This window comes from Chiloscyllium plagiosum, unplaced genomic scaffold, assembly GCF_037043375.1.
Source record: "Chiloscyllium plagiosum isolate Xiang-an unplaced genomic scaffold, Cpla_swu_hap1 HiC_scaffold_48, whole genome shotgun sequence".
NCBI lineage: Eukaryota > Metazoa > Chordata > Chondrichthyes > Orectolobiformes > Hemiscylliidae > Chiloscyllium > Chiloscyllium plagiosum.
The window spans coordinates 14,253,416-14,280,463 of NW_028270186.1; the positions used below are offsets into that span (position 1 = coordinate 14,253,416).

The window sequence follows — 27,048 nt, forward strand, 5'->3', positions numbered from 1 at the left end:
ATGTGTGACAGCATCTAGGCCAGGCTATAGGAAAATAAGACAGACCCAGTTCGGTTTCCCCAACAAAGTTTAGATGTGATAGTCTTAGAAGGGGTGGCAAGTAACTATCCTGGTCAGAGCATGAGAAGGTAATGTGGGTGAGGAAGGTAGGTGGCAGTCAGAGATCTGATCAACATTTTTTTGAAGTTGTGTGAGTGCACAATATTGGCAGTGGTCAGGCAGAGGAGGTGAGGCTTGAAGGTGAATGAACAATAGCAGGATGGGGACGAAACCAGTCAACCCCTGTTCAAGGCCTTAATTAGTCTAAATTATTTTAAAAAGCTAACTGCTGCTTATGACCAAGCTGAGCTCCAACAGAATGGCCAAGAGTGAGGACTGTGGCAAGGAAATGGCATGCCAGTGAACTTTAGGCAAGTATACTACTACTTACCTCTAATCACAGTTGCATACTGGGCCCAGAATCTTGTGCACGAGGAAACTGTGCCCACTGACCCATTTTTCCATCACATGCTGTCCAATTTTAATGCCATCCCAAAAGTTCTATTTCACTGTATAATTTTAGCTATGTAACAGTGTGGAAGTTTAACACGGTAATTAATATTGCAATCTTCCAAGTAATTTGATTTTTCTGCTCCTTTATATATGCTTTGAAAGTATTCTGTCAGTGAAGTCACTCCTAGGTTTTATCTGTACAGCTAATAGCTGAGAATTGTGATTCTGCACAACAGGATAACCACTGAGTGACTGTCAGGAGCGATAAATTAAACAGGAAGTTTTTAACATTTATTGACATTATTTTAAATCTCCAAAGCTACTCTCTTTTCAGCTACACTTATGAACATAAGACTATAATAAGGCTGGAAGAAATAGGCGCAGGAAACAGTGACTCCTCCACCAGCAGAAATACCAACACTGAACTGATGAGAAAGTTCATACATGACCTTAACCTGAACCAGTCAAAACTGAAAACCAGCAGAAAATATTGTCAAAATATATGCTGTGTATACTTGTCTCACAGTGAAATATGAGACACCTTTTTCACCAAGTTAAGGGGTCAACTATTATACAAAGAACAAAGAAGAAGAACAAAGAAAATTTACAGCCCAGGAACAGGCCCTTCGACCTTCCAAGCCTGTGCCGATCCAAATCCACTATTGAAACCTATTGCCCAATTTCTAAGGATCTGTATCCCTCTGCTCCCCACCTACTCAAGCATCTGTCCAGACGCACCTTAAATGAATCTACCGTGCCTGCCTCTACTACCTCTGCTGGCAACGCATTCCAGGCACCTACCACCCTCTGTGTACTTTGCATGTGTATCCCCCTGAAACTTTTCACCTCTCACCTTGAATGCGTGACCTCTTGTTATTGAGTCCCTCACTCTGGGAAAAAGCTCAACTCTATCCACCCTGTCTATACCCTTCATGATTTTCTAGACCTCAATCAAGTCCCCCCTCAATCTCCTTTTTTCTAATGAGTACAATCCTAAACTACTCAACCTCTCTTCATAGGTAACACCTTCCATACCAGGCGACATCCTCGTAAACCTTCTCTGCACCCTCTCCAAAGCATTCACATTCTTTTGGTAATGTGGCGACCAGAACTGTGCACAGTATTCTAAATGTAGCTGAACCAAAGTCCTGTACAATTTTAACATGACCTGCCAGCTCTTATACTCAATATCCCGCCCAATGAAGGCAAGCATACCATATGCCTTCTTGACCACTCTATCCACCTGCGCAGCCACTTTCAGGGTACAATGGTCCTGAACTCCCAGATCTCTCTGCTCATTAACTTTTCCTAAGGCTCTTCTGTTTACAATGTAGTTCACTCTAGAATTAGACTTACCAAAATGCATCACCTCATACTTACCTGGATTGAACTCCATCTGCCAATTCTCCAGTCTATCTATATTCTCCTGTATTCTTTGACAGTCTCCTCTGCTTTCTGCTACTCCACTAATCTTATATAGATAATATTGTCAAGGGGGTTACACTGAAGCTCAGGGCTGATACAGAAACAGAAAACCATGCGAGATCTTTAACATCTCAGTCTCAGACATACATAGTTCACAACTAAGTGGACTGGAACATGGGAACAAAGGCAGTCCATTCAGCCCCTCGATCTTATTCTGCCACTCGATAAGATCATGGTTGATCTGTGGCCTAACTCCACATGCCTGTCTTTGGCCCATATCCCTTCATACCCTTGCTGAATGAAAATCTATCTATCTCAGATTTAAATATCACAACTGAACTAGCTTCAACCACTGCTTGAGGAACAGTGTTTCAAATCTCCACTCGTCTGTGAGTTGAGTATTTTCTAACATTTCCCCTGAATGGCATGCCCAGATTCTGAGATGATGCCTCTGGTTCGAGAATCTTCAACCAGTGGAAATAGTTCATCTTTATCTGCCTTGTCTTTTCCTGTTAATAACCTCAATCAGATCACCCCTAACCTTCTGTGTTCCACAGTATAAAGGCTAAATCCATCAAATCACTCCTCCTGATAACCCCTGAAGTCCAGATAGCATCCTTGTAAACTATGTTGATCTTCATACAGACCCAAACCATCCTTCCTAAAGGGTGGGTGGTGAGGGGGTGCCCAGATCTGCTCACAGTACTCGATGTAAGGTGAAACTTGGGTTTTGCGTAACTGCAGCATAATATCTGCATCCCGATATTCCACCTCTTTTGATATGAAAGCCAGCATTCCATTAGCCTTTCTGACTATTTTCTGCACTTGTTCAGGCATTTTAAAGAGCTAAGCACCTGAACACCTAAATCTTGTCGGACAGTATGTATTTAACTTGGTGCTTTCTAAAAATAACCCAATCTATCCTTTTCTGTCTGCCACAACCTTGCCCATTCACCTCATCTATCAATATCCTATTGTAAGTTTATGCTGTCGGATATTTGACTTTTCATGCGATTATCAAAATTGTTAATTGATACTATGAATAACTGAGACACCAACATAGATCTCTGCACCAACCCCCAATTTGAGCACTTAAGCATGATTTCAACCCTGTTTCCTGACACTTGACTAATTTCCTATCCATATCAGCCCTCAATTCTGTGGGCTTTCACCTTGGTTGATGATCTCTTGCGTGGGACTTTATCAAAAGCCTTTTGGAAGTTCATATAACAACATCCATTGACTTATCTCTGTCCACTTTTGTCAATTCTTCAGAAAGTTCTTTCAATAAGCTGTCAATAACCTCTTCTTTTTCCAGACAGCCACTTGGCTGTTTATGACAATTGAGTGAGCTTAGATGAGTTTCTGAGGAATTTAAATAATTTGCTGACAACTCACAGGTGCTATTTACACTGATTCTACAGTTTTTTTCAGTCTTTTTCCAAGAGAAATTAAATTAAAATTTGCACAGTACCTCAGTGGAGAAACTGCGCTCAATGATCAAGCACTGAATCAGGTAGATCAATGTGGATTTCACCATTCCTCATTTACCCTCCCCCACCTTATCCGAGTTCCAACCTTCCAGCACATGACCTGGCCTACCTGTCCATCTTCCTTCCCACCTCTCCGCTCCACCCTCCCCTCTGACCGATCACCATTACCCCCACCTCCATCCACCTAATGCACTCTCAGCTACCTTCCCCCTAGCCCCACTCCCCTCCCATTTATCTCTCCACCACTGAGGCTCCCAGCCTCATTCCTGATGAAGGGTTTTTGCCTGAAACATTGATTTTCCTACTGTTCGGATGCTGCATGACCTGTTATGCTTTTCCAGCACCACTCTCTCGACTCTAACCTCTAGCATCTGCAGTCCTCACTTTTGCCTGTTGCTTCATACACCCATCTCTATTCTATTCTTCTTTGTGCACCGTGGGAAAATAAGCAGACTCAAAGCACAGGGTCTTGAAAAAAGTGACAGTAGACTTGTTAAGAAATGTGTGAAAAATGAAGAAGTATTTGGCCAAATATTAGGGATCAAATTTTCACATGAGATTGATTATTACTTGAGTATATGGCACTAGTAAAGTTACTTCTAAATGATCCACCATGCAATTTTATTGAGTAAATTATAAATTACCAACAATCCTCAGTTCAAAACCAAGAATCAGCAGAAAAGTTAAAAATCAGTTTTGATCTTGTGTTACATGTGATGGTTTATAGTTTAAAAAAAAAACAAAATTGGATAGGATGAAAGTATGGAGTGTTAAATATTCCATTGAAAGAGACCAGATTAATTGTCATTTCCAATCGTTTCTGTGTCGCCATGAGAATACCACCCAATGTTCTGCAGAAAATCCATTAACACAGTAAGAGTTAATATCTGCACAACTGAACCCAAGTCCTATTTAAATAAAGGCTAGAGCTTGACATGAACGAAGCACTAAAACCTGGACGAATATCTCAGTCACCGAGTCTTCTCTCACTCTACATTATTCCTATTCAAAACAGGTTCTCAAAATGACAAGGGTGTTTCATTTTTCCAACTTCAGACTGTTCACAAAGTTCTTCACCTGAAAGAGGAAGCAGAACCAAAAATAAAACACTGTAGTACAACATCAAAACCTATTTTATGAACAAAACCCGGAACTTTCATGGACCAGGACCAAAAATGAAATGTGTGCAGCAATCTCCAATGTTCTGCACAACTGTTGCCAACAATTACCCCAATTATTACTTTATGCCTTGATGTAACACCTTTGTAACTGCCGAGGTCATGCTGCGGGATTAAGAATCATGGGGGCACAGTATAGGCCTTGATTGTTTTGCTTGAAGATGTTGAGGACAGATAAATATTGAAAGATTCATGCATTATGACAACAATCAGCACATGTGCAGTAATTTTTATGTTAGTCACACAGAATATGTAGGATTTGGAAGAAGTTTCAATTGATCATGATGATTGGAGAAGTTCTCAAAGCACCACAGGTACGGCTGATTGTAATGTAACTCAATGGAAAGACCGCATCCCTGTAAAAGTTTTCTTGATGCTCCAGTTCGCACATAAAATACAGAAGTAACCTCCTGGTCACAATTTCATACTGCAGCCTTGTTGATATTAAAGAGATCAGCATGGGTGTTTCTGCTTGAAGTTCCCATGCGAGAAAGTGGGTGTGGTTGTACACTTGCGTAGCCACAGACAGTACAATGTGAACAGATGCTCGTGGCTGCAGAATGCCATGCTGTAGCCTCTTTTGTGAATTTCAATACTCAGCCCAAAACTAAAGTTCTCCTGGGACCGGGATGTCAATATATTCTTTGGAAGGAGTAACATTTGAGGATATGGGAATCCTCCTTCAATTATATTCTGTGGTGAGTGACTGCAAGGTACAAGTCAGGGGTATGATGGAATACTCAGCATCTGCCTGGAGCAGGGCCAAGCCAATAATACTCAGGAAACTTGACACCATCTAGACAAATAGCTCACTGATTTGGCACCTATCCACCACCCGAAACACTGACTCCTCCACCAACAAAAGTGGCTGCAGTATGAATATCAACTACAAGATGTGTTGCAACAAACAACCTCGGTTTCTTCAACAGCTGGAACACCCTTTATTACAGAATTGGGGATGCACCTCCATCATAAGGACAGGAGTGGTTCAAGAAGGCAGTTCACCACTAGTTCTTGAGCAATGAGGGACAGGCAACAAATGGTGGCCTCAGCAACAATGCTAAACTCACTTCATGTGAAAAGACTTCAACTAAATGCTTCCCAAATTTGTGACCTCTACCTCCAAGAAGGACAAGGGTCACAAGTGTATGGGAATGCCAATATCGATTGATTTCTATCTATGTTACTAGATTCCCCTACAGCGTGGAAACAGGCCCTTCGGCCCAACAAGTCCACACTGACCCTTCGAAGAGTAACCCAGCCAGACCCATTTCCCTCTGACTAATGCACCCCACACTATGGGCAATTTAGCATGGCCAATTCGCCTGATCTGCACATCCCCAGACTGTGGGAGGAAACAGGAGCACCCGGAGGAAACCCACGCAGACACAGGGAGAATACAGATAGTTGCCCAAGGCTGGAATTGAACCAGAGTCCCTGGCGTTGTGAGGCAGCAGTGCTAACCACTGAGCCACCGTGCCGCTCCATGCTGACTTAGGAATATTTCAGAAATCCTTCGGAATCTTTAGGTCAAAATCCTGGAGCGTACTGTCAACCAGCACTACTGAAATCTCTTCACCATGAGGACTACAATGGATCGACAGGCAGTTTACCAGTATCTATCCAAAGGTAATTAGAGATGGACAACAAATTCTCAGTTTATATTCAATGAATGAACAAACTGAGGAAAACCGAACAAAATAAATCACAAGAAAGAACAGCACTTTACATCTTCAAACAGCTTTTCTCGTCTTGTTTTATCATCTTCAAACTCTTCATTGACATCCAACACCAAGACTGGAATGTTCTTCAGATGTTCAAAGTGCAGTCTGTTGAAAATGAAAAGAGTAGATATAATTCCTCATGGAAAAAAAACTCTTCCACACATCATAATTTCTCTCCAGGTTGCAGCTAGCAAACTGACTAAAAACGTTTCATCCCTGTTCTGACTGGATGATCATTACTTGTTCTCTCCTTCTGGGTGATGTCTGATCTGTGCTGTTCTTAATAAAATAGATCCAGGATGATATTTAGCTGAATTCTATCACCATTGATGGGGACTGGCTGCATTCCCAAAGCAGTGCTGTGTTTTAAATCTATTGGCCATCTGATTGGTTAGCAGCTCTGAGACATGAGACTTCACCTCAGATAGGGCAGAAATCATGCCTTTAGCCCAAGTGATGCTAAATCACTGCCGAGAGGGGACAGCCTTGAATTTTTAGCGAGGGTAAGTGGGGGGGCCACTACTCCTGTGTAAATATCCAGCTACAGATCATTTTTACTGAAAATAATATTTAGCTACAAAGTTTCAATCTTTATATAGAGGATTTAAAAAACACAAAAGTTTCTGGAAGTACTATACTGCCTGTAAGAAATTGAGGAAGATTCATTTTTACTGGTGTCGCCTTGCACATGCAGTCCAGCACTTCTTGACCCCCTTCCTATTGTGATTGGAAGCAGGTTGACCTCAGAGACGATGAGGTCATTGAGTGGGGTTGTCAACCTGGCCAATCAAGAGAGCCCTGTCGTCCCCTTCACTTTTTTGATCACACAGCATTGCCCTTTGACGAGAAGGGAATTGGTGGTCACTGGCCGATCTCGTGTTTCTTTTCTTCTTGGTGAGTGGAAAATGAACAAAGATTTGTACACCTGCTGTCTTTCACTGTGTCTCACACTTTCGCGCACACACACTATAAGCACTATAGCTGTTAGGCGGTATAGAGGAATAGATTAAAAAAAAACAGGAGATTTAGAGTCTCCTCAGTTTAGGGGGCTGAAAAAATATATATAAACAGAAGAAACATAACCAGGAGATGAAAATCACCTCAGTTCAGTCCTCAGCTGGCTGGCCTCACAGCCAGTGTACTGTGAGGAGGAAGAGTGTTCCCTTGGCTAGGGAGATGTTTGCTTTCTGTGACAGAAAAAATATAAACAGGAGATTAGAAGCTCCTCAGTTCAGGTACTGGCTGGGCCACAGCCAGAATACTGTGCACAAGTAAATAATGGGTGACTTGGTGACAGGATACTGGCCTCTGTGCAGTTATTTCAATTTCCTTTTATCTCCTTGACAGTTTTGATCTCTTTACACGAGAAGGGATAGACTTGCATTCACAAAAAAACTTCACGAGGCTGATTCTTAAAATGAAGGGGCTATCTTGCAAGAACAGCTTGAGAGAGTTGGGTCTGTACCCGTTATAGTATAGAACATATTCAAGGTTCTGAGGGGACTCGGCAAGGTAGATGTTGACAGGATGTTTCCCTCATTTGGAATCTGAAGTAGAGGGGGAGAGTTTATAAATAAGGGAGGGTTGGTACTGTGTGGAATTGTTTTCCCCAGAAAGCAGTGCAGGCTAGGACATTCAATACCCTCAAGACTGAATTGGAGAGTGTTTGAGTGACAAAGGAGTCCAGAGAGTCAGGACACAAACCATTCAAGGAAGCCAAGTTAAGGCCGCATCAGCTATGAGCACATTGAAAGGTGCAGCAGGTTCAAGTCGGATAATGGCATCACCTGCTCCTATTTCTTATGATTTTAGAAGGAGAGTTCAAAAATAGGGAAATTATGCTAAACTGACTAAATACACAACATCTGATTGTTCCATTTAATTTTGTGGAAAAGTTGCCCTGGAGGTAGCCCAGAAAACTTGTTCTCCTTGGAGCACCGTATACCAAGAGGTGATTTGACACAGAGATACAAAATCACAAATGCAGGAAATAGTGATAGTTCTAGTGACAGAACAGAGAGAAGACACAATGAAATGTCAGTGGCACCAAGGGTATCACAGCAAATTGATCTGGAATGCATTCTCTAAAAGTGTGGCATTTGCAGATTCAATAATAATTTTTGAAAGAGGATTGGCTAAATATTGCAAAGGAAAATTTTCCAGGGAAAGAAGGAAGCTGCAGCAGAGTGGGACTCACTGGACAACTCTAGTCTGACGTATCATTCAATGATTTAACTTTTACAGAATTCTGGGCATTAAGCTGCATTTTTGCAGACTCAGTTGTTGAATTGTGCGTTTTTGAAAAGCAAAGCAGAAAAAGAATAGCAAAATGGCAGGAAGAACCAATAAGTTAAGGTTCAGGGAACAAAGAAATCATCCCATTTTGATCAGTGGCAGACAAGGAGGAGGCTGGGAGAACACAGCAAGCCAGGCAGCGTCAGGAGGTGCAGAAGTCAACGTTTTGGGTGTAAACCTTCTTCAGGACTGGGAGTGAGTGTAGGAAGAGCTGCAGATAAAGGAGGTGACGCAGGCAGGGTGGTGAAAGCAGGTAAAGGGTATGACCTGGTTGGTCAATGGGAGGAATGAATCCGGTAGGTGGCCAAGAGGAGTGGAAGGAAGAAGGAGGGGTTGAGAAGAGAGTCGGGGGAAGGCAAGGGAGGTTACTTGAAATTGAAGAACTCAATGTTGAGTTCATTTTCATCAGCAGTCATTAGAATTTGTAATTTGCCATGAAATTAAACACAAAAGAACAGAAGAATTAGAATCAAAACCACTTACTCTGTGCAGCGTTTCACAAGCCAGTTTTCATGTTGTGAATGGAGCTGTTTCAGGTACTCCAGCTGAATTTCCTTTTCTTCATCTCTACCTCTTCGGTGTAATCTTTCCAAACACTTCTATGGAAAAGAAATGACGGTTCTCTCAAAATCTTTCAGAGACAGAAAACAGTTCAAATAATGCATGTAACTCCATATTTCTAATTACCAGTTAAATGTACCAATTTTCTTTGGTCAAAATTCATGTCACTTTGGGGAACAAGACTTAACACTATCATATGGGAAAAGTCTCTCATTGTAAACGTAGGTAAGTGTGATCAGAAACTTTTCCTCCTCCTGTTGAGCAAACTTCGCAGCGTTGAGTCATAAGCTTCATTTTTATTTGTGATTTTCACCAATTAAACAGGTATCTTTGAAAATATCCCACTGCAGTCTCATTTTCAATGTATTGCTTACTTTAGTATCATTCATAAATGCAACAACTGTGCAGGTGATTTCAGAGTCCAGCCCATTTATGTAAATAAGACGTGAGAGATAAGTTCACCATGCACTGATCCCATTAAAAACACCACTCAACAGTTTCTTCAAATGCAAGAAAACACTTCCAACATTGCTTCCTTTTTAGTCAATATTTATATTTTATTCTTATGACTCCAGGTTGTTGACATTTTCTTTACATTTACCCACCTAAACTCTTACATAGTTTTAAAGACCTCCTGGTAACTTCTCAGCCTTTTATTTTCCACAGAAAAGAGCTCCAGGCTTTTCAGTCTTTCCAGATAGATATCACCTTTTACGTCTGGTAGCAATTTTGCCCATCTTGTTTGATCTTCTGTTCTCTCACTCCATCTCTACTGAAACATGGAGTCCAGACAAGTGCACAGTACTCTTAATGTTTCTCATTTACACCCTGTACAAAGATTGTGACAACAGATTCACGTTTGTCTGGTGAACAAAGTTTGTGACCTACATGTAAATGGCGATGTGGGAGTATTATATAGTGGCAATTGTGGAAAGGACTAGGTACCTAATATTAAAGTTCACAAAAAGTTCACAAAAGATAGGTCGCCCAGTTGTAGGAAGGATATTATTAAGCTGGAGAGGGTCAGAAGAGATTTACCAGGATGGATACAGAAAGTTTGAGTTATAAAGGAAACCTGCAAAGCTGGGACTTGTTTCACTCGAGCACAGGAGGTTGACAGGTGACCTTATAGAAGTTTGTAAAATCATACCAGGTAAATGTAGGGTTAACAGTAGGTCTTTTCCCTAGGATCGGGGATTTCAAGACCGGCACCACATTTTTAAAGTGAAAGGAGAGAGATTGAAAAAGGGGCAAATTTTTTCCAGAGGGTGGTTCACATGTGGAATGAACTTCCTGAGGAAGTGGTGGATGTAGGCACAATTACAGTGTTTAAAAGATATTTGGAGAGGTACACAAATAGGAAAGACTTGGAGGGATGTGGGCCAGGAAAAGGCAGATGGGACTAGTTTAGCTTGGGATTATGTTCAGCATGGGTGGTACAGAAAGCAACGATCGAGTCAATCCTTAGAAGAGTATAAAGGCAGTAGGAGTATACTGAAGAGGGAAATCAGGAGGGCAAAAAGGGGACACGAGGTTGCTTTAGCAAATAGGGTTAAGGAAAATCCAAAAGGATTTTATAAATAGACTACGAACAAAACTGCACTTGGAGTATTGCGTGCAGGTCTGGTCACATTATAGGAAGGATATGGAAGATTTGGAAAGGGTTCAGCGCCAGAGACCCGGGTTCAATTCCCGCCTCAGGCGACTGACTGTGTGGAGTTTGCACGTTCTCCCCGTGTCTGCGTGGGTTTCCTCCGGGTGCTCCGGTTTCCTCCCACATCACAAAGATGTGCAGGGTCAGGTGAATTGGCCATACTAAATTGCCCGTAGTGCTAGGTAAGGGGTAAATGTAGGGGTATGGGTGGGTTTTACTTCGGCGGGTCGGTGTGGACTTGTTGGGCCGAAGGGCCTGTTTCCACACTGTAATCTAATCTAATCTAATCTAATCTAATTTACGAGGATGTTGCCTGGTATGGAGGGAAGATCTTACGAGGACAGACTAAGGGATTTGAGGCTGTTTTTATGAGAGAAATTTAAAAGGGACCTAAGGGGAAATGTTTTCATACAGAGGGTGGTGCGTGTATGGAATAAGCTGCCAGAGGAAGTGGTGGAGGCTGGTACAATTGCAGCATTTAAAAGGCATCTGAATGGGTATATGAATAGGAAGGGTTTAGAGGGAAATGGGCCAAGTGCTGGTGAATGGGACTAGATTAGGTTGGGATATCTGGTTAGCATGGACGGGTCTGTTTCCATGCAGTCCAACTCTATGACTCTATAAGGGACAAAAAATGTCAAGGTGAAATACATGATCAGGAAAGTTGTCCTGGTGTTGAAAACAGATGTTTGTGAGGGAATGTATTGAAACTAGGAGCAGGAGTAGACCATTCAGTGATTTGAACTTGCTTCACAATTTAATATGATCAAAACAGTATCCTGTTCTCATTTTCTTCCACTAGCCTTTGATTTAGCCGATGAATCTAATTCCTTCTTCAAAGCATTCAATGTTTTGACCTCATCCACTGTCCACTCTCAAAGTGTCCACTCTCCTCATCTCAGTCCTAAATGGCCTTCCCCATATGCTTAAACTGTGACCCTTGGTTCTGGATTCCATGGTCATCAGGAATATCATTCTTGCATTTACTCTGTCTCGCCCCGTTCAAATTTTACAGGTTTCTGGGAGATCCGCCCTTACTCTTCTAAATCGCAATTAATATAATCCTAACCAATCTAGTCTTTCTTTATATGTCAGTCCTGCCATCCCAAGGATCAGTCTGGGAAACCTTTGCTGCACTCCCTCCACAGCAGGAACACCCTACCTCAGATAAGACGACAAAAATTGCACCTATAACACCAGGTGTAGTCTCACCAAGGCCCTGTACAATTGCCCCAAGACCTCCCTGATCCTGTACTTGAATCCTTTCACTATCAAGGTCAACATACCACTTGACCTTTTCAGCATCTGCTGCATCTGCATGCTTACTTTCAGTAACTGATGAAAAATGACACCCAGTGTTCGCTGCACCTTCCCCTTTTCAATTTATCACAATTTAGGTCATAATCTGCCTTCTTGTTCATGCTCCTAAACTGGATAACCTCATATGTTTCCCTGTTACATTTCATCTAGCAAGCATTTCCCCACTTACTGAACTTGTCCAAATGACATTAAAGCATCTTTATATCTTCCTCATAGCTCACCCTTCTACCCAGCGTCATGTAGTCTATACACTTGGAAATATTACATCTAGTTCCCTCATCTAAATAATTATATTGTAAAGAGCAGAGTCCAAGCTTTGATCAGTCCAGTATCCCATTAGTCACTGCGTGCCACTCAGGCAAAGATCTGTTATTCCTATTCTTTGATTTCTGCCTGCCAACCAGTTCTTTTTCTGGTTCTCTACACAACCCCCAGGCCCATGTATTATATATTTAGATACTAAATTGTTGTGGACCTTATTGGAAGTCCAAGTGAACCAAATCCACCTGTCCCACGCTCAATTCGACAAGAAATCCTCAAAAAATTCCAATTGATTTGTCAACCAGTTTCCCTTACATAAATCTATGTTGGCTACGTTCAATCCTACCAGTGTTTTCCAAGTGGTCTGCTAGTATATCTTTCATACTAGATTCCAGCAATGGGGACATTAAAGGGTGTAAATTGGGGATATCAACAGTTATATAAAGGAGCTGAACTGAAATAGGAGGAGGCTAACAGGTCATCCGGGGCGACAGCGAAAAAAAGGGCATTATGGTGACTCATTAGGTAGCACTGCTGCCTCACAGCACCAGGGACCTGGATTTGATTCCAGCCTTGAATGACTGTCTTGTGTGGAATTTGCACATTCTTCCCATGTCTGCATGTGTTTCCCCCCGGTGCTCTGATTTCCTCCTACAGTCCAACTAAGTGGATTGGCCATGCTAAATTGTCCATAGTGTCCCGGGATGTACAGGCTAAGTGGATTAGCCTTAGTAAATGCAGGGTTTTGGGGATACAGTAGAATTGGGTATGGGTGCGAGGGTTGGTCAAGACTCAAGAAGCAGAATGGCTTCTTTCTGCACTGTAGGCATTCTTTGAGTCTAAGGACCAATGCCATGCAAGCCAGTTAATGTTTCCATTTTCTCTCTACCTCCTCCTTTCAACAGTGGAGTTACATTGGTTATGCTCCAAATCCAGAGAAACTGTCCCAGTCATGACAAAATACCTGAAAGATGACCAGAAATAATTATTTCTGCAGCCACTTCCTTATGTTCACTCAATGTAGATTATCAGACCCTCAGGATTTATCAGCATTGGATCACTTCAAATTTCCCAATACAATTTCTCAACGAATATTATTCCCTTCATTTCCTCCCTCTCATGAAAACCTATGTTCCCCAACATATTTGGGGTGTTATTTGTATCTTCCATTGTGAAGACAGAACCAAAGCATTTATTTACTTTGTCTGCCAGCTCTTTGTTCCTCATTATAACTTTGCCTGTGTCTCACTAGAAGGGACTTACGTTCGAGACGCCACCCATGCTCTCCACCTCCTCCAAGACTTCCGTTTCCCCAGCCCCCAACGTCTCATCTTCACCATGGATATCCAATCCCTCTACACCTCTATCAGCCATTTCCAGGGCCTCCCAGCCCTCCATTTCTTCCCCTCCCGACGTTCCCAACAGTACCCTTCCACCGACACTCTCATTCGTTGGGCCAAACTGGTCCTCACTCTTAACAAGTTCTCCTTCGAATCCTCCCACTTCCTCCAGACCAAACGGGTAGCCATGGGCACCCGTATGGGCCCCAGCTATGCCTGTCTCTTTGTTGGCTACGTAGAACAGTCCATCTTGTGTAGTTACACCGGCACCACTCCCCACCTCTTCCTCCGCTACATTGATGACTGCATTGGCACCACCTCGTGCTCCCGCGAGGAGGTTGAGCAATTCATCAACTTTAACAACACATTCCACCCTGACCTTAAATTTACCTGGACCATCTCTGATACCTCCCTCCCCTTCCTGGACCTCTCCATCTCCATTAATGACGACCGACTTGACACCGACATTTTTTACAAACCCACCGACTCCCACAGCTACCTGGATTACACCTCTTCCCACGTGGTTAAAGATGCCCTCCAACGCATCTCGTCCACATCCCGCACCTCTGCCCTCAGATCCCATCCCTCCAATCATAACAAGGACAGAACCCCCTGGTGCTCACCTTCCACCCTACCAACCTTCACATAAACCAAATCATCCGACGACATTTCCGCCACCTCCAAACGGACCCCACCACCAGGGATATATTTCCCTCCTCGCCCCTTTCCGCCTTCTGCAAAGACCGTTCCCTCTGTGACTACCTGGTCAGGTCCACGCCCCCCAACAACCCACCGTCCCATCCTGGCACCTCCCCTGCCACCGCAGGAATTGCAAAACCTGTGCCCACACCTCCTCCCTCACCTCCAACCAAGGCCCCAAAGGAGCCTTCCACATCCATCAAAGTTTTACCTGCACATGCATCAATATCATTTATTGTATCTGTTGCTCCCGATGCGGTCTCCTCTACATTGGGGAGACTGGACACCTCCTAGCAAAGCACTTTAGGGAACATCTCCGGGACACCCGCACCAATCAACCACACCGCCCTGTGGCCCAACATTTCAACTCCCCCTCCCATTCAGCCGAGGACATGGAGGTCCTGGGCCTCCTTCACTGCCACTCCCTCACCACCTGACACCTGGAGGAAGAACGCCTCATCTTCCACCTCAGAACACTTCATACCTAGGGCATCAATGTGGACTTCACTAGTTTCCTCATTTCCCCTTCCCCCACATCACCCCAGTTCCAAATTTCCAGCTCAGCACTGTCCCCATGACTTGTCCGACCTATCTTCCTTTCCACCTATCCACTCCACCCTCCTCCCTGACCTATCACCTTCATCCCCACCCCCACTCACCTATTGTACTCTATGCTACTTTCTCCCCACCCTCCTCTCATTTATCTCTCCACCCTTCAGCCACTCTGCCTCTATTCCTGATGAAGGGCTTTTGCCCGAAACGTCTATTTTCCTGCTCCTCAGATGCTGCCTGAACTGCTGTGCTTTTCCAGCACCATTCCAATCCAGTATAAAGGACTTATATTTGTTTTCACTTCCTTTTTCCTCTTCACATATCTATGGAAGCTTTTACAATCAGTGTTCATGCTCTCCCCAAACTTATTCTATTTTCTCCCTCTTAATTTATCTTTTTGTCCTCCTTTGCTGCAATCTAAATTGCACCCAATCCTCAGATCTGCTGCTTTTTGTAGTCAATTTGTATACACCTTCTTTGATCTAATACGAACCTAATTTCACTTGTTGACCATGGTCAGACTACCTTTCCCCTTTTCCTTTTATGCCAGACAGGAATGAACAACTGTTCCAGGTCATCCAAATGCTCTTTTTATTTTCTACCGTTGACTATCCACCATCATCTCTTTCAATAACATTCCCCAATTTATGAGGGCCAGCTCGTGCCTCATACCATGAAAACTTTCCTTTGTATTGGTCCAAGACCCTGGTCTCGGAGTCATCTACATCACTCTCCATATTAATGAGGAATTCTGTCATATTATAGTCACTCTTCCCCAAGAGTCCTCACACAGCTAGAATGTCAATTAGTCCTTTCCCATTGCACAATGCCCAGTCTAGGATGGCCTGTTCTCTAATTCATTCCTGAATGCACTGATCCAGAAAACATTCCCTGTACACACTCTGGGAATTGCTCCTCAAATGGTATTGTTACGGAATTTAATTTTGTCCATTTATATGCAGATTAACGTCACCCATAATTGCAGCTGTACCTTTATGTCTTGCATTTCTAATTCCCTGTGTTTGCCTTCCCAGTATTAGCATGATAGAGTGGAACTCTGCATACAGTCACCACCACTCGTTTTCTTGTTCCTTTCACTTAAAGATTTAATTTGGTTGCATTTGCCCGCATCAAATTTCCTTCACAGAAGTGTGGGAAGTGCCAAATAGGTCACATTGTAAGCTTAAACATACCCTCTCAGATTTCACAATACCATTTGATTAATTATGCACGTTAAAACATCAAAATCAAAAATGATTAGTCAGTGTTGTTCGACTTCAGCACGTAACTTACTTCAGGAGATGCCTGAAGGTAGATAATTCCTTCCAAAGCCACTCGACTCCCAAATTGGTTGAGAAGGTACGTGTGCCAGTCCTGGTAGACGGTCCATTCAATCTCATTCAACCAACCAATTTCATATAGATTGGATGCAAATACATATCTGCATAGAGAACCATAAACATGACTCAATTCAGGTTTCTTAATCCTTAAAACAACCAGAGAAATGTATAGTTCGACTCTGGAACTTCTGCAAGCATCTTGCAAATTTCCAGTCAGGTGGTTATTCCAGCAGATCCGAGCTGTCGATGAAATAATTAATTTTAAGTTGGAAAGTCAATTGAAGCCTTGAAGGGATTCTCTATTGTTCAGTGTCTTGATTCATAAAGCAGCTGAGTAATACAGCAGGTCAAGGGTCAAATTCAATCCCCTCTGTACAATAGTTATTTTATGCTATGGCAGCAGTAAGGTTACTCAAAACAACATCAATTACACCATGGCTCAGGGGAGGACAGGAAAAAAGTCAACTACAATTCTATTTCCTCTTCAATATACAATAGAAAATGCAGATACTGGATGCTGAAGGAGGGTGGTGGGGGGTCAGTTTTGGCTTCCTTGATTAAACATTGTTCCAAATAAGTGTTGAGCCTCAGAGATTACAAAAAGTGAGTTTGGTTCTGTTGGACAATTCTATAATGGAGCCATGTTTCATTCAAGAAGTTAAAGAAAGAGAAAAGACAGCTCGGGAAACAGCCCTTAAACTTCACAGTAATCTTACTTATCAGGAGCTATGTACAACTCGTTGCTCATGGTGATGTTCAGAAAAGTATCAATATTAAGAGTATGCTGTTGGCAGTGGCTGCAAGGTTCTAATTTTGACAGTCCAGAGGAAGCAAGTAGAGGTTGGCTCTGTTTTTCACAGAGGACAACTCGTTACAATGCTTGCACGTATCCATAAGACCATAAGACACAGGAGTGGAAGTAAGGCCAGTTGGCCCAATGCATCCACTCCGCCAATCAATCATGGCTGATGAGCATTTCAACGCCACTTACCCGCACACTCCCCATAGCCCTTAATTCCTTGCAAGATCAAGAATTTATCAATCTCTGCCTTGAAGACAAATAATGTCCCGGCCTCCACTGCACTCCGTGACAATGAATTCCACAGACCCACCACTCTCTTGCTGAATGTCTCCTCTTTTCCATTCTAAACTGACTCCCTCTAATTCTAAGGCTGTGCCCACAGGTCCTAGTATCCCCGCCTAATGGAAACAAACTCCCAGCATCCATCCTTTCTAAGCCACACTTTATTTTGTAAGTCTCTATTAGATCTCCCCTCAACCTTCTAAACTCTAATGAACACAATCCCAGGATCCTCAGCCGTTCATTACCATTCCAGGGATCATCCGTGTGAATCTCTGCTGGACACGCTCCAGTGCCAGTATATCCTTCCTGAGGTGTGGGGACCAGAATTGGTTGCAGCATTCTAAATGGGGCCTAACTAGAGCTTTATAAAGTCTCAGTAGCACATCGCTGGTTTTACATTCGAACCTTCTTGAGGTAAGTGACAACATTACATTTGCTTTCTTAACCACAGACTCAATCTGTAAGTCAACCTTTAGAGAATCCTGGACGAGCACTCCTAGGTACCTTTGTACTTTGGCTTCATGAATTTTCTCACTGTTTAGAAAATAATCCATGCCTGCATTCTTACTTCCAAAGTGCAAGACCTTGCATTTGCTCTCATTGAATTTCATCAGCCATGTCTTGGATCACTCTCCTAAACTAGGCAGAAATGGGTACTGTAGATGCTGGAGATTACAGTCAAGATTACAGTGGTGCTGGAAAAGCACAGCCGGCCAGACAGCATCCAAGGAACAGGAAAATCGACGTTTTGGGCAAAACGTCAATTGTTCTGCTCCTCAGATGCTGCCTGACCTGCTGCGCTTTTCCAGCACTTTAATCTTCACTCTCCTAGGCTGTCTAAGTCTTTCCGCAGCCTCCCCACCTCCTCAGAACCACCTACCTATCCGTCTAATTTCGTATCATCGCCAAACTTCACTAGAATGGCCCCAGTCCCTTCATCCAGATCATTAATATATAAAGTGAACAGCTGCAGCCCCAACACTGAACCTTGTGGGACACCACTTGTCACATTCCGAAAAAGAACCTTGTATCCCAACTCTCTGCCTTCTGTCAGACAGCCAATTCTCAATCCATGCCAATAGCACACTTCGAACACCACGGGCCCTCACCTTACTCAGCAGCCTCCCATGAGGCACCTTATCAAAAGCCTTTTGGAAATCTAGGTAGATAACATCCACTGGGTTTTCCTGGTTTAACCTACTTGTTATCTCTTCAAAGAATTCTAACAGGTTTGTCAGGCACGACCTCCCCTTACTAAATCCATGCTGACTTGTTCTAATCCGACCCTGCACTTCCAAGAATTTAGAAATCTCATTCTTAACGATAGAGTCTAGAATTTTACCTACAACTGAGGTTAGGCTAATTGGCCTATAATTTTCCATCTTTTGTCTTGATCCTTTCTTGAATAAGGGGGTTACAATAACCATTTTCCAATCATCTGGGACTTTCCCTGAGTCCAGTGATTTTTGAAAGATCACAATCAACGCCTCTGCTATTTCCTCAGCCACCTCCCTCAGAACTTGAGGATGTAGCCCATCGGGGCCAGGAGATTTATCAGTTTTTAGACCTTTTAGCTTTTCTAGCACTTTCTCTTTTGTAATGGCGACCATACTCAACTCTGGTCCTTGACTCTCCTTAAATGTTGGCATATTTCTCACGTCTTCCATGGTGAAGACTGACACAAAGTATTCATTAAGTTATTCAGCTATTTCCTTATCTCCCATCACAAGCCTTCCAGCATCAATTTGGAGCAGCCTAATTTCTACTTTTGCCTCTCATTTGTTTCTTATGTGTTGAAAGAAACTTTCACTATCATTTCCCTGAAGATCAAGTACCCAGTATTGCAGAGGTCTGAGCAGTTTAAGTGCTCTCAGTGTATCCCATTTAGTATGGTACTGTTGTGCTAGATAACATGACGGATGGTACTGTTAACGTGAATGCGGGATTTCATCTCTACAAGGATGGTGCTGTTATTTTGATGGATAAGCTGAGTGACCAACGACCAGAAGAGTCTTCAGGACTCGGTCAGTTCAGTTTTTAGTAATGCTACTGAGCCACTCTTGAGATGGACATGACTGTCCCTGCCAAGAGGACATTCTCTGTCCTTGCCACCCTCAATGACTTTCAAAGTTGTGTTCAACATGGGATAATGTTAGTTCCTCAACAGAGGCAGGATGGATGGTAATCAACAGATTTCCCTTCCCAAATCATGAGGTTCAAAGTCAACGTCAAGTATTCAGATGGTAACTCCTTTCCAACAGTCATCAATGCTGCCACTCTCTATGGTGGATCTGCTCTGTCCATGGAAAAGTGGCTCAGACAGGGATGGTGAAGAATATATATGATCCATTGTCTGTTGAACATCGGGTGCAGAGAGTATGATATTTCCAGGATATTACTCAATTGACCTGTGGGACATGTTATGGACGAGGTCAGACCCCAAGCAGTGTTGCTCTGTAGACCAGACCAAGTTTAAAACAGAGGATTTCCTTCCCTGAAGGATATTAGTGAACCAGTGACATTTTTAAATGATCATCTGATAGTTTCTTGGTCAGTGTTCATGACACTAGCTTTTCAGGGCAGGTTTTGTTTCCCAATAATCTTCCCATCAAACCATCCAGCTTGATTAAGTAACTGAATTCCACCAGCTGCCTTAGTTTGGAACCCATCTTCCCAGACTATTATCCTGGGTCTTAGGATCAATGATCCAGGGAAACTGCCACTATGCTACTTGTGGATTTCACAGATGCAAATGATAACTCAAAAAAAATCCATAATTACCCACTTCACGACAATAAGTGGAATGTGTCGTGATTGTAATGAGATCAGTCAGTGGACCTCATAGAATCTGAGGTCCCTAACTGAAGCTGTTAATGTGGTCCAATCAGGCAGCCCTGGCTGATAAGCTAGAAAAGGGAGCATTAGAGATGCTGACATTCTGTGAGCTGAAGAGGTAATATGAGGGTCAAGGACCATTCATGTGTAAATAAAGGGTAACTTGGTGACAGGATACCGGTCTCAGTGTAGTTAACTCATAATGAAACAAATAAACTAGGAGCAGGAATAGGCTATTTGGCACTTTGAGCCTGCTCTGTTATTCAATATTATCATAGCTGATCCTCTACCTCAATGTCACATTCCCACTTTGTCCTCCCACTCCTTGATGTCTTTAAGATCGAAAAGATTAACTATGTCTTTCCTGGATACATTCAATAAAACAGAGAAGTCACCAATGAGGCACTGAGGTATTCCACTGAAATAGATGGTGACTGAAGTTTTGCACTTCTCACTCCATTTTGGTGGACACACCAAGTCGAAAGCATTAAGAGTCAACACTGTAGCCATGTAGTTACCTGTCACTGTAGACTGATCTTTCAAATATCTGCACTGGTTGTTCTGCACTTAGTAGTCTGGGAGATACTGGTGCCAAATGGACCTTGATTCGGCTCATACAGGAGTATGACTGAAAGGTATAGGACCAACGGTGGGGATCCTGATACAACATCTGAAGTAGGTTACCAGCAGTCTTTTGTGTGGAAGACAGCTCCTGGGGAACAACAAACATTTGTTAATAAAAACTGTGATAGCTGAATACTGAAATACAATGGAAAATATTGCACATTTGCATCTGCTGAGTCAGCACTTCCAAAAGCTATCTCGTAGACATTCCACAAATCCCTTTTCTTGCAATTCACTACCAACCAGATTTTCCCAGTCCACTCTCAATAATAAGACAACTCCACCCCCTCTGCCCCAACCTGCCTATCTTTTCGATAGGATGTATATCCTTGAATATTCAGCTCCCAGTCCTGATCCCCTTGCAGTAACGTCACTGTGATGTCCACCATGTCATACCAGCCAATTTCGATCTGTGCCACAAGCTCATTTACCTTATTCTTTACACTGCGTGCATTCAGATATAACCCCATCAGTCCTGTATTCACCGCCCCTCTTCTCAATGTGCAGTGTGCTTGAAGTTTGATGGCTAACCCTTTCCATTTGCTCTCCTATTTATGTCTGTGCTGGAGATTTTAGTAACCTCTCCTGAGTTCTGCACTCTTGCCTCCTCCTTGAATTCAGGTTTCTGATTTCCCCCATTAACTCTCCTATTTTACAATTTCAGAAACCTTACATGAATTGAATATTTACCTCTGTGCAAACATAGACATATCTTTGATATGAATATTATATTGTCTCATGCTTTCAATCTTCTTGTTCATATTAACAAAGAGACACAATATTTACCTTTTCATGTTTCACTGCTAAGAAATTTCAGAAATGTTTTGCTTATTGTTATTCATCTTCTAAAGTAGAAGTAGAGTCATTGCAACAAATTGAAAGTTATAAGTTTAACGGAGGAGTCAATTCTTCAAATAAGTTACAGGCTCACGCATGTGAACACAGATGTGATTTCATGCAATTTGGTGGCTCAACATTGCTGGTGAAAATTTGGGCAGTGAATGTACTGCGTTCACTTCAGTAACCTCCGTAATCGCAAAGTTAAAATGGCTGTAGTATCTGGGAACATGAAAGGTTCACTGTTGGATACAATGCAACATATGAACCTCCCCTGAATCGAATTTTCAATTGTTTCCAAGAAATTAACTCAAACTGTTTGGTTGATTCTTCATGTGAAGCACTTTGAGACAGAGAGAGATAACAAGGATTTTTATAAATTCATCTCGGGTTTAACAACGGGGTTCCTTGCTTTTGTCACAACTACACTCGCACACAAAAGTATTAACTTTTCCCATGAAACATTAGATCTCAAGAGTGTCCTGTCATGTTAATAACTTCTTTGCGCTTGACACAGTGGCAGGAGAACACAGTTTTCTGACTCAGACACAGCAGTACCACCGCCTAGCCACATAATTGCAGAAAGTAGCAACTTCTGGAATTTTTTTGGACCTGCAATCAATGATCTCAAAGTAGTGTTCTGACCCAGTTTATTAAAAAAAAATCAATCATACCTTGATTAGAGATAATTCAGTGATGCTATAGCTCATCAACTCCTTGCAACCTCAGGAAAAAAACAATGAATAGCACCTAGGTCTACAGAATGCAAGGTATTACTGTATTTTAGTAAGGTGCATTTTCTTTTCAAATTTGCAATCCTGCCAAGATGTAATGTCTATAACGCATGCTTGTCCTTTCATTTTCTCAGAGGAAGTCTCGCCAAAATTTCAAATCATAGCTGCAATAAAGCCAAATTAACAAGTCCCAAATAAAATCTCTTGTTCATTTCACAAGTTTTATTATTAAGTGTGTATGTAAGTATTTTGGTTCAAGAAGCAGGCAACAGTGTGATATTGCAAAATGTTACAATTTCATTTGAGGTTCAAGTTTAATACTTTGGTTTATTCTGGCAAATTGTTTAAGAAGAAGAATCACCAGACTTACGACTCAATCTGTACTCACAGCATGCAGAGTGACCAGAAAATCTACCCCAAAACCCTCCCAAAATTCACATGAAAATTCAATCTTAGGAGCAACCAAGCACAGAGATGGTTCCCTGTCAGTAAAAGGGCGGAAATGTTTGAGGAAATGTTTCTATAATGCCAGGCTGCCCTGGTCTCACTCTTGAGCCTCCCTCAGACAATGCATTCCCACCCGAACTACTCACAATGTGATAAAGTTATTGCTCACATCACCTTGCCTCACTTGCGCATCACTGCTAATCTAGGCCCTCTCGTTCTTTTGTGAGTGGGAACAACTTCTCTGAATCTACTTTATCCAGCCTGCTCCTGATTTTGAATATCTCTATTAAATCTTCTTTTGACCGTCTTCTCTCCAAGAACAGGCTCAAGTTCTTCAATCTACCATTATAACTGAAAATTTTCATCACTGGAAATATTATTGGAAACTTATCTCCAATTGATTCACATCTTTCCTGTGATGTGGCACTCACAACACATAGCACACAATACTCCAGCTGAGTTCTAGCAAGTGTCTGGTATAAGTTAAATGTCCTTCACTCTAATAATAAAGCTGAGAACAATGTTCACTTTATTTACTGCTCCCTCCACTTGTTCTGCCACTGTCTGTGTATGTACACCTCCAGGTCTTTGGTCCTGCACCTCCTTTTGAATTGTACCCACTATTTTATATTGTCTCTCAATGCTCTTCTGAGCAAAATGCATCACCTCACACTTCTCGACATTGAATGTCATTTGCCACTTATCCGCCCATTCCACTACTTATCAAAGTCCTTCTGGAGTTCCACAAAACTGGTCCTTTTTTTAAAAGCTTTTCCTTTTCTCAAGGATCCTTTTTTTTCAGAGGGGTCATAAAACATTCCAGACTCCGAAATGTCTGGTTTGGTTCAGAGATTAAAAGGTATAGAGAGGCTTTTTGTTTATACGTAAACAGGTGAGACTTCAGGCCGAAGCTTTTATGTTTTTAGAAGTAACTTGTATCAGTCAAGGGAGCATGACCAACTCTCGAGCTTAGCAGTTCAGTCCAGAACTAATGAGGGAGTTCAGCTGTGGGCTGTGTGGAAACAGGCTGCTAGACTCTCTCTCCTACTGCCCTTCTAACCTCAACCTGTCAGTCTTTGTTTCATTTTTACTGTGTTTAAGGCAGTTTGTTTGTTGGCATTGTTGTATATATTCGGAATAGCATAATTAAGTCTGTTTTGGATAGACTGAATTCTGTAGGGGTTCTTCATTCTGTTCTTTGTGTTTCATTGTGTAATTCTGAGAGTAAATTTTTGTCTGTTTTAAAACCTGGTAGTCAACCTAGCTAACTCTATCCGGGTAATTTTCACTGTGCACTTACCAAAACAAATTGCAAAGTTATGGTCTGGACGGCCTGCTTCAGAATGTCTTGAGTGGTCAGGCCTAGTCCATAACAGATGGCGGGCTATTTGTGAGATTTTAAACCGTGAGTGGTAGGTGCTAGTGTCTTTATGTCGGGGGGTTGGTTTGGTTCGGGAGACAAGTTTTGGGATAGTAATGGTTCTTTCAGTCACCAAAAGATTTCTGGAAGTGGATGCAGTGACTTTGGAAGTTTTGCAAAAGGTGAATAAAACCAAGTTGCAGGAATTAGCAGAGAAGCTGGGGTTGGAACTGCTTGCTTCTGTGAGGAAAGGAAAAATAATTACAGCAGTAGCTCAGCATTTAAACATGCTGGAGAATCTGTAGTGATGGCAAAACTTCAACTGCAAATGAAGCAACTTGAGTTCGAGACGAGAGATAAGGAAAGGGCAGCAGAAAACAGTTTGAGCTACGGTTAAAAACAGGAGAGAAAGAAAAAGAACGAAGGGCTTGAGCAGAAGAGAAAGAAAAAGAGAGCGCGTTTGAACATCAGAAACTGACACTTAAATAGGAAAGTCAGCTTAAAAGGATGGAGATAAGGCTGAAGGTACGCTCAGTGACGAAGAGAGTGAGGATAAGCAAGCTCATGGTAGTCAGAAGCCTAGTGAGAAACTGTTGAAAGATGTCCAAACATTGCCTAAATTTAATGAGAAGGACCGTGGAAGCCTTTTTCATCTCATTTGAAAAGATGGCTAAACAAATGGCCATCCAAACAAAACTTGTAGGTAGGGATAGTGAAATCTTTTCATCACGATCAGAGGAGGTATCTGGGGAGTATGAGGAGGAGAAAAAAGTCATTTTAAATGCATATGAGTTTGTACCAGTTTCAAATAAAAAGGGCTGCAGCTTTCACCTCCTTCTTCAAGGAGAGGTGACCCCCACGCCTCCCCCACTACTCAGATCCTTACGGATCTCTGTCCATTATCCAACCTTCTGGAATCTATGTATACAATATCAATAATGCATATGGAGCCTTGTCCCCTTTATGTTACCTCTTCCAAAAACTCTGATACATTAGTTAAACATGATTTTCCCTTCAGAAATGCATGCTGATACTTCCTCATCAACCCGCCTTTTTCTACATGACGACTAATTTCCTCCTAATTAGTTGTTTCTCAACTTTCCCTCATCACCGAAGTTCAAGTAACTGGTCTGTAATTACCTTCATAATCTTTCTTGAACAAGGCCATGTTTGCAATTCTCCAGTCTTCTGGCACGACCCTTAAGTCCAAGAAGACTGAAAGGTTTCTCCCAAGATTTCCACCCTCATTTCCTTCAAAATCCTTGAATGCATTTCCTCGAGCCCCAATGCCTTGTTGACATGATGTCCTAACAATCTCTTCAATACTTCTGCCTTATTCATTTTGAACATTTCCTCCTCTGTTGCCACTATCCTGGGCAGCATCCTCGTCTTCTGCAAGGACAAATGCAACGTGTTCACTTAAAACCTGAGATATGCCCCTGCCTCCAATGCAAATCTTCCCTTTGGCCTCGCATAAGCCCTGCTCCGGCTTTAACGACCTTCTTACGACTTATTTGCCTCTAGAAGCTTTTGGGATTTCCTTTTATATTAGCTGATAGTCTTTTCTCATGGTTTTTCTTTGCTTCTCTGATTTGCTGTTTCACCTCCCCATACACCATCAGTATTCCTGTTGATTCTCAATTATATTTTCTGCCTTGCACCTCTCTTAGAGTTATTGACAATACTGATAAAAGTTTTTTTATTTCTACTTCGCTGTGTCCAAATAGAAACACGTGTCCAGGTGTCAACAGAAATTACCATTACCATACGAATGTATCATCCACTTCAACTTCAACTCCCCCTCCCACTCCGTCAAGGACATGCAGGTCCTGGGCCTCCACCACTGCCAAACCGTAACCACCCGACGCCTGGAGGAGGAACGCCTCATCTTCCACCTTAGGACCCTGCAACCACACGGGACAAATGTGGCTTTCAACAGTTTCCTCATTTCCCCTGCCCCCATATTATCCCAGAACCAAGCCTCCAACTTGGACCCGTCCTCCGGACCCGTCAATCATTGCCCCCCTCTGACCTATCACCTTCTCCCTCACCTTCATCCACCTATTATTGTCCCAGCTACCTCCCCACAACCCCAAACGCCCTCCCATTTATCTCTCAGTCCCGACCCACAAGCCTTATTCTTCATGAAGGGCTTGTGTCCAAAACGTCGATTCGCCTGCTCCTCGGATGCTGCCTGACCTGCTATGCTTTCCCAGTAACACACTTTCAACTTTGATCTCCAGCATTCGCAGTCCTCACTTTCTCCGAATGTATCTTTCAGTAAATAAGTTGGTCAGAATTAAAAAGTCCCAATTTCTAAAAGGTAGCCCTTTGGGAGAGCCCTAAAAGAAATAAAACTGTCTCCTGGATTCAGTGAATGCAAGATTTGATCACAAATATTTTAATGCCACTGTTAAATAAGATGATCATTGTTCTAATTAGAGAAACAGCACCCCTCCAGGTCTAATTTGGTCAGTTTTGATCACATTGTAAGGATATGATACTTACTTCACTGTCGCTGGAAGTTGGAATGTTGCACCATTTGGCTATAGGCTCCCGAATAATTTCCCACTGCTTACTAGCTACCTGCTCCAAGAGTTCAGCAAATGTGGATTTACCAACAGCTAAGTAAAAGCAGAAAGAAATTGGTCAATCTTCACAAAATACAATAGCATGATCATGAAGTGTTTAATAGCTTTTGTTTGCATTTTGATTACCCTGTAAGATACTCATACCAGTTCCTCCTGGCTATTTTGACCACCAAAACCAAAGCTTTCAGACTTGAAATGTTCA

At 42.4% G+C, this 27,048-nt stretch overlaps 1 protein-coding gene across 3 annotated transcripts in view; it reads right to left on the reverse strand.

Moving 5' to 3' along the window:
• Positions 1-4,014: 4,014 nt before the first annotated feature.
• The window catches only part of LOC122543151 (deoxycytidine kinase 2-like), a 30,574-nt gene continuing 7,540 nt past the window's right edge, over positions 4,015-27,048 (reverse strand). The window contains exons 3-8 of one of the 3 annotated variants that reach the window (XM_043681523.2): positions 26,764-26,883; positions 20,772-20,965; positions 16,288-16,435; positions 9,091-9,206; positions 6,318-6,417; positions 4,015-4,487 (exon numbers count right to left, since the gene is read on the reverse strand). In XM_043681523.2, coding sequence (XP_043537458.1) covers positions 4,449-4,487; positions 6,318-6,417; positions 9,091-9,206; positions 16,288-16,435; positions 20,772-20,965; positions 26,764-26,883 — 717 coding nt within the window. In that variant the 3' untranslated portion in view covers positions 4,015-4,448. Of the gene's footprint in view, positions 4,488-6,311; positions 6,418-7,412; positions 7,500-9,090; positions 9,207-16,287; positions 16,436-20,771; positions 20,966-26,763; positions 26,884-27,048 lie in introns of those variants that run through there. The other 2 variants (XM_043681527.2, XR_006309935.2) reach the window with 2 other exon arrangements.